Below are 8,700 nucleotides of genomic sequence, written 5' to 3' on the forward strand. Positions count from 1 at the left end.
CAAGAATGAGCCATGTTCCATGATGCATGTGCGAGATATATATATATATATATATATATATATATATATATATATATATATATATATATATATATATATATATATACACACACATTTCAGTTTCCGAAGGAAGGAAATCGAAAACGGAGGAAAAGATTTAGTTCTTGAGATTCAAGTTACTATCGTTCGAAATCCGTCCGTCTGACTTTAAATCTGAGGACATTATCGAGTTCCTATCAACGTAGGCTACAACTAGACGTAAGTTTTGCTACGTTTGACATGTTTTGAAATTATGCTATTATCAAAATTGAATATGAGTCATATATGATGTTCTTGACATAGTAGACATCGTATAATTGAAGTCAGATTAAAGAACGGACTGTTTACGTAATTGTTATGATTTTTGGAATTGATTTGACTGAGAATTCCTATCAGATTTGTATTATTATCGAGATTATGAGTTGTACTGATGCTGTTTACGAATTCTGGAAGTATATCTGTGATGTTTGGATTGACGGGGTTATCGAGACTGTATTGTTATACCGTCGAAACATCAGTTGATTGATATTGAACAGATTAAGTAGTGATTTCGATTATATCGTGATATCGTCGATATGGATTAGATCGAATCTCACTTGACATTGATAAGATTTGTTGTGATTTGCATATTAATCAGAACAGGTATTGAATCGAGTTGTTTATTGATATTATATCTGTTCGATATTGTTATTACCAGATTGAGAATGGACCGAGATAGAGTCGGGACTTCTTCTTCTTCTGAGCGAGAAGATAAAGGTATAAATTAATGTTGAGTTGGGATTGCACAACTCGAGTGAGATTTGACTCGAGTTTCCCTAAATCACATACTTTATTGCATTGTTATTTGCAATTGAATACGATTGATATTTTTAGTCTATGGATTTATAGACCATGTATGTCTGGAGTCCTAGGCGGATATGCTTAGTCGTAGACATTTCATCTTGTGACAGAAGGGCCGGATAGTGAGGACTCGTCACTAGCCCATTGCACTTTGTCACAGGACATGATATTGGTGATAGGACCACAGTCCATGACGGTTAGGTTAGGACATTGGATGTTTGGTTATATCGACGTGGATAGAACTGGAGTCTTTTCTATTACTGTTGGTCGATATAGGAATACCACATCTGGAAACCGGGATCCCTAGGCTAGGATTGAGTCTAGTCTAAAACGTGGAGTCACGAGTCTGAGTGACAATTATATTGATTTATATTTATTGATGTTGATTATGTTCCTGAATATGGTTCATGTTCCTTGTTGTTCCTGATCTTGGTACATGTTTAGAATAGGAGTTATTCTTGAAATGGAGTATGTTCCTGATATTGGTACATGCTTAGAATAGAATTTATTCTGGTTATTGAATTATGTTCCGGATCTAGGGTACATGTATAGAATATGATTTATTCTTGTTATGGATTGATATCATGATTTTGATATATGATATGATTTTTGATATATTCTTTTATATTGTTTATATGATGGCATGTATACATGATTTATACTGGGATATTTATATGTCACCGGAGTTATCCGGCTGTTGTCTTGTTTGTATGTGTGCATGGCAACAGGTGGGATAAAAGCGGGGTCAGGACGAGAGCGAGGCTGGACTAGATAGCGTGGAGATCCGGGCTTTGAAGCAACGTAGGATTCAGCACGGACTTGTAGTTGAACCTAGTCGAATTATTGTAGATCATACAATAGTTGTATGTGATATTTAATATGTAATTTGAATGTAATTACATTATGTTTCCGCTGTGTAATTTAAAAAAAATAAAAATTAGACCCTGTTTATTATACTTGATTATTTATTCCTAAAAACGATTAAGGAATGAATTAGCGTCCGGGTCCCCACAATATGAGTGGCCACTGTGGAGGAGGTGGAAACGGATTGCCAGAGGAAGAAGCTGAAGGAAATTGCTGAGCCAAGACAGACGTAAAATCCATCATATATCCCATAAATGTATCGGTCCTAAACCGAAACTCATCCATATCTTGGCGTTGTTGGCGCATCTCCTCTTCCAACTGAGTTAATCTATCCCGCTTATTTCTTGGTTGCGGTTGTGGTTCTTGAGCTTGAGCCTGGGCACGTCTTTCTGCAGCTCTTCTGTTGAATTCCATTTCAGCTCGACGTGCCGCAGCGTGATCACCTTTGACTGCCCTATGTGGTTGAATTACCACAATGACATTTTTCGGCTTTAACAATTCTTCATTCATTGCCCAAGTCACTCCCGCATTTTGGCATAATGCAATTATAAGAGAAGGGTGGAGGAGTTCGCTAGGAGAATTACCTCTTGCATAATCAAGCATAGAACTCTGAAGCAATTGACCTAAATCAATTGTCTTCCCTGTCATAATGCAAAAAGTAAGAATAGCCCTCTCCCTGATGACGGTAGTGGTGTGTTCAGTAGGCTTAATCCTAGCAGAAATAAATGAATACCAATCTTTTGCAACAGTTTTCAGATCAGACTTTGCTAGGCTGACATGCACATCATCCCTCATTCTCCACTATGCTCCCTCTATGTAAATTGTTTGAAGAATATGATTATAATCAACATGCTCAGTCCGGTATTCTTCATATTCATCGTGCATTACTGGAGAGATACCATATAACGTATTGATCATATGTGCATCAAAGGGTACCATTTTTCCTCGCACCAACACTTTCAATTGATCATGCCTAACCATGAGGTTAGCATAAAATTCTCTCACCAATGAAATGACAGCATCTTGTGGCTGCCTGCCAAACTCCTCCCAATGCCGAGCAGTAAGCATTAATCCAATTTCTGATCGAGGAAAACTCAAATCAAATCCCCTTTCTTTTACAATGCTTTTGTTTAAAATTTTGCCATAGTTCTCCTCCGCTATTTCGTTCCAAAACCTGTTTGCATCGTAATTTACAGATGATGATGCACCCTTAGATTGTTTTTTTCTTGGAGGCATTTTATCGAACACCTTTCAATCACCAACTTTTCCTCAATCCAATTCACAAAATTTAATGATTCTTGCACTCCCCCCGAACTTAATACTCACAATATCCACACCTCAACAATATACACAACAATCAATCAACAATATCCACAATATCAAGAATGTACTTCACTAAATTTAATTTCCTTCCATAGCAAATAACACCAATGATTTCAAATTTTCAACAAATATGCAATGGATTTGCTCACCTTGAGTGTGTTGAAATGTTTCTTGAAGAACAAAATCAAAGCTCCATCCAATTCTTGAAGAAATTTTCGAGCCCCTTTGAAACCCTAGGTTTGGTGTTGATGGTATGAAATGTAGATGGAAATTTGAGTGGAATTTGTGGAGTTATGTAGGTGTGGAGTGTATTTTTATGCTTGAAAGATCAAAATGTGAGTGTGGAATGTAGTTTGAGTGTAGTTTTTCGAAGTGGAGGAGGAAAATTTGAGAAGTGTTCTTCGTTTATGTCTAAATTCTGCCCGATTCTGTTTTTAAAACCATCGACCGCGGGTGCGGTAAGCAGTGGACCGCGGGTGCGGTGTGCTTTCGGCACTTCTTATAATTTTTATCTGCACTGACCGCGGGTGCGCTGTAAAAGAGACCGCAGGTGCGCTGTGCTTTCGGCAGTTGCATAGACATTCAAAATTGAGAGACCGCGGGTGCGCTCCAATGTAGACCGCGGGTGCGGTGTACTTTCGGTAAATGTAGCGCAGGGACGCTCATGAATATACCGCGGGTGCGGTGTAGCTTCGGGAGCTCTTTTATTTTTGCATACACCACAAGCGCGGGTGCGCCTACGAATATACCGCGGGGGCGGTGTTCCTTCGGTGAAATTTTTTTTCTTCTCCAATTTTTAGTCCTGAAAAGAAAACAATTGGGATTCATTAGATTTGGGAAGATATAAGCACACACTATACTAAAATTACACAACAAAAAATAATAATACAAGTATAAAAGTAAAACCGAAAATGAAATGCAATAGAGAAACAAAAATTTGGGTTGCCTCCCAATAAGCGCTTGGTTTAACGTCTTCAGCCCGAATACCATCAGTCTACATCAATTCGATCCGCCCAAAGGATTGTTGTCAAGGTGCCTTGCTTCAGTTCCATAATATGGCTTAACTCGCTGTCCGTTCACCTTGAAGGTCCTCCCATCACTGCACTTAAGCTCAAACGCCCCATGAGGGTACATTGTCTCCACCAAAAATGGACCTGACCAACGCGATTTCAACTTACCAGGAAACAACTTCAGACGGGAGTTGAACAATAGTTGTTGTCCTGGTTTGAGCTCCCTTCGTACAATAAGTTTATCGTGCCACTTCTTGGTCTGCTCTTTGTAAATCTTGGCATTTTCATATGCATCATTGCGGAACTCCTCCATTTCGGTCAACTGCAGTTTTCTTACGTCGCCATAAGCTTTCAAATCAAAATTTAATTTCTTCACAGCCCAAAATGCTCTATGCTCCAACTCCAACGGAAGATGACATGCTTTCCCAAACACTAGCCTATGGGGATACATCCCAATAGGCGTCTTGAATGCAGTCCGATAAGCCCATAACGTATCATCCAACTTCATAGCACAATCTCTCCGGTTGGTGTTGACAGTCTTTTCCAGTATTTGCTTAATTTCACGATTGGATACTTCAGCTTGTCCATTCGACTGAGGATGATATGCTAGTGCCACTTTGTGCTTCACACTGTATTTAGCCAAAAGTGAGTTGAAAATTTTATTGCAAAAATGCGTACATTCGTCACTTATGATGGCCCTCGGTGTTCCAAATCTGGTGAAGATGTTCTTGTGCACAAACTTAAGTACAACACGAGCATCATTAGTACTGGTGGCGATTGCTTCCACCCATTTCGAAACATAATCTACAGCTAATAATATATAAGATTGACCAAAATAAGGGGGAAAGGGTCCCATGAAATCTATGCCCCAGACATCAAAAAGTTCCACTTCCAAAATATTTGTCAGTGGCAATTCGTGACGCCTAGAGATGTTTCCTAACCTTTGGCACCTATCACATGATTTCACTAAGGTATAGCTATCCTTAAACAAAGTAGGCTAGAAAAAACCTGATTGCAATACCTTAGCTGCAGTTCGTGTCGCTCCAAAATGTCCACCGTATGCGGATGAATGACATAGCTCAAGAATTTGGTGTGCTTCGACACCGTCAACACATCTCCTAATCACTTGGTCAGCACATCTCTTATACACATAAGGATCATCCTAGAAGAAAAATTTGATATCATGGAAGAACTTCTTTTTATTATGGTGCTTTAGATCTGGAGGAAGAGTACCACAAGACAAGAATTTAGCTATATCAGCAAACCAAGGGAGTTTAGAATTTACCTCATACAGTTGTTCGTCTGGGAACGACTCATTAATAACTACACCTTCAGTTCTTTCTTCCATCTCTAGTTGTGACAAGTGATCTGCCACCTGGTTTTCACAACCTATCTTGTCTTTTACTTCAAAGTCCAATTCTTGAAGTAGGAGTATCCATCGTATCAACCTGGGCTTGGCATCCTTTTTGGCAAACAAGTAGCAAAGAGCTGCATGGTCAGTGAAAACAGTTACCTTGGTGCCAATGAGATATGTTCTGAACTTGTCAAATGCAAACACCACTGCAAGAATCTCTTTCTCAGTAGTTGTATAGTTCTGTTGGGCTGCATTAAGTGTACGACTTGCATAGTAAATAGCCTTGAACATCTTGTCTTGCCTCTGTTCCAATGCTGCTCCCACAGCATAGTCGCTAGCATCGCACATGAGCTCAAATGGCTCCTTCCAATCAGGCACTATCATAATGGGAGCAGAAATCAGTGCTTTCTTAATCCAGTTAAATGCCTGCAAACAATCATCGTCAAAAATAAATGTCGAATCTTTCTCTAACAAATTACATAAAGGTCTAGTAATTTTAGAGAAATCTTTGATATAACGACGATGAACCCGGCATGTCCCAAGAAACTTCTGATCCCTTTCACATTCTTCGGTGGTGGGAGATTTTAAATGACCAAAACTTTGGCTCTGTCAACTTCTATTCCTTTAGCCGAAATTTTATGCCCAAGCACAATACCTTCTGCAACCATGAAGTGACATTTTTCCCAATTCAAAACTAAATTCTTCGCCTGACATCTCTGCAAAACAAGCATTAGATTTTGCAAACAGTGATCAAAAGATGAACCAAACACAGAGATATCATCCATAAAAACTTCCATTATTTCCTCGACCATGTCAGAAAATATGACCGTCATACACCTCTGAAAAGTAGCAGGTGCATTGCACAGACCAAATGGCATTCTCCTGAAAGCAAATGTGCCGTAGGAGCAAGTGAATGTAGTCTTCTCCTGATCCTCCGGTGCTATGACAATCTGATTGTAACCTGAATAAACATCTAGAAAGCAATAATAATGATAACCACCTACTCTATCAAGCATCTGGTCAATAAAGGGAAGAGGGAAATGATCTTTCGTAGTCGCATCATTCAATTTCCTGTAGTCTATGCATACTCGCCAACCAGTCACTGGACGAGTTGAAATCAATTCATTATTCTCATTTATCACTACAGTTATTCCCCCCTTCTTAGGCACTACTTGTACTGGTGAAACCCACGAGCTATCGGATATAGCATAAATAACACCAGCATTTAACAATTTTAATACCTCAGCCCTCACAACTTCTTTCATTGCTGGACTAAGCCTTCTCTGATGATCAACATAGGGTGAATATGACTCATGCATCAAGATTTTATGCATACAAACAGTAGGGCTAATCCCCTTTATATCAGCAATTGTCCATCCCAAAGCAGATTTAAATTTCCTCAACACTCTCAACAACTTCTCTTTTTCAGTACAAGTAAGAAAGGAAGAGATGATTACCGGATATGTTGAATTTTCACCTAGAAATTCATAGCAAAGGTGGCTTGGCAGTTCCTTCAATTCAGGGGATGCTTTTGGTACCTCTTTACTTGCATCTTCAAGTATCTCTACATGATGCACATCACTCTTTTCTTTAGGCAGTGTATTGAGAGCAAGTAACTCCTCTTGCACATCCCAATCATCTTCATCCAGTGTAGACGCCGATTCCAACAAGCATCTCTCTAAGGAATCTTTCGTCATCCTACCTGCACCAACATGAGATACATATGAATCAATTACATCAATACTATTACAAGTACTTACCTCATTTGGTTCTTTGATTGTGTTGTAGATGTTGAACATGACTTCTTCTCCACCTACTCTCAATGTGAGCTCGCCCTTGTGCACATCAATCAAAGCTTTTCCGGTGGCCAAGAACGGCCTTCCAAAGATAAGCGGAGTCTCCTGATCTTCTTCCATATCCAGAATGACAAAATCAGCAGGAAATATAAATTTGTCTACCTTTACGAGAACATCCTCCACTATCCCCCGTAGATATGTAATTGATCTGTCCGCCAGCTGCAGGGTAATAGTGCTAGGCTTCACCTCGGCAAGCTCGCCAAGCTCCAAAGTCCTGTAAATAGAAAAAGGCATTAAATTAATACTGGCACCTAAATCACATAAAGCTTTATTTATTCTAGAACCACCAATAACACAAGGAATAGTAAAACTCCCTGGATCTTTGAGTTTCTGTGGTAGTTTCCTTTGGAGTATGGCGCTACACTCTTCGGTCAACTTGACTGTCTCGAACTCATGCAACTTCCTCTTCTTTGACATCACATCTTTGATGAACTTTGCATAGTTTGGCATTTGCTCTAAAGCATCAGCAAATGGAATGTTGATGTGAATCTTCTTGAAAATCTCCAAAAAAATTTCAAATTGATCATCCAATTTCTTCTTTTTGAACCTCTGTGGATATGGAAGAATTGGCTTAAATACCGGAGGTTGTTCAACTTCAACTTCAGCTTTGGATTCCTCAGTTTCCTCTTTTTCAACTGTCTTCTCCTTGTCCATCCTCTCTTTGAAACTTTGCACCTCTAGTTCTCTTCCACTTCTCAAAGTTACAGCTTTGCATTGCTCCTTTGGATTCACTTCAGTATTACTTGGGAATTGACCTTTATTTTGATCTCTCAATGCATTAGCCAATTGTCCAATCTGTGTCTCCAATGATTTCATTGTGGCGCCCATATTTCCCATGTGGGTTTCCATGCCATCAAGACGAGATTCAGTCCTAGCCATCCTTTTACTAGATTCAGCAACAAATGTCCCAACTAGATCCTCAATTGAAGGTTTTCCTTCCCCCTTTGATGTATTGAACCCCGGTGGAGGATTTAACACATTCTTATTATTAGCATATGAAAAATTCTCATGATTTCTCAAACCAGGATGATAAGTGTTAGGGGGAGGGTTACCTCGATATCCTCCGTAGCCACCAAAATTCCTATTGTTGATATAATGAGCTTCATCAGGAATATGTGGTTCTTCAGTAACAACCGATGCATTTTCAACCTCTGATGTACTAGCCTTATTCATTGCTGCAATTTGAGTTGTTAAAGCTGAAACTTGAGCGGTGAGTGATGTAAGAGGATCTATGGCATAAATTCCAGCTTGCTTCTTTACTCCTGACCTCTCAGACGGCCACTGATAACTGTTAATTGTCATCTGTTCAAGCAAATCATATGCTTGATCAGGTGATTTTGCAAATATCGTGCCACCAGCTGCTGCATCAACAGTGCCTCTTGTTTGTCCATTCAAACCATTGTAAAACAATTCA

General features: G+C 39.3%; 1 protein-coding gene across 1 annotated transcript; it reads right to left on the minus strand.

The window, feature by feature from the left end:
* Window positions 1-4,065: 4,065 nt before the first annotated feature.
* Window positions 4,066-5,424, minus strand: LOC140811200 (uncharacterized). The gene is made up of 3 exons (XM_073169070.1): window positions 5,362-5,424; window positions 5,098-5,238; window positions 4,066-4,668 (listed from the first exon to the last, which is right to left on the minus strand). Exons 1-3 carry the CDS (start codon window positions 5,422-5,424, stop codon window positions 4,066-4,068), a joined length of 807 nt encoding a protein of 268 aa, XP_073025171.1.
* Window positions 5,425-8,700: the final 3,276 nt, after the last annotated feature.

Source organism: Primulina eburnea, chromosome 14 (genome assembly GCF_022965805.1).
Source record: "Primulina eburnea isolate SZY01 chromosome 14, ASM2296580v1, whole genome shotgun sequence".
Taxonomy (NCBI): Eukaryota; Viridiplantae; Streptophyta; class Magnoliopsida; order Lamiales; family Gesneriaceae; genus Primulina; species Primulina eburnea.

Coding starts and splice junctions, on each gene's coding strand:
- LOC140811200 (XM_073169070.1), bottom strand. CDS start 5,424: ATGGAAGAAAGAACTGAAGGTGTAGTTATTAATGAGTCGTTCCCAGAC. Junction 5,239..5,361: donor CAGACGAACAACTGTATGAG/GTAAATTCTAAA, acceptor TTTTTCTTCTAG/GATGATCCTTATGTGTATAA. Junction 4,669..5,097: donor CGACACGAACTGCAGCTAAG/GTATTGCAATCA, acceptor TATCATCCTCAG/TCGAATGGACAAGCTGAAGT.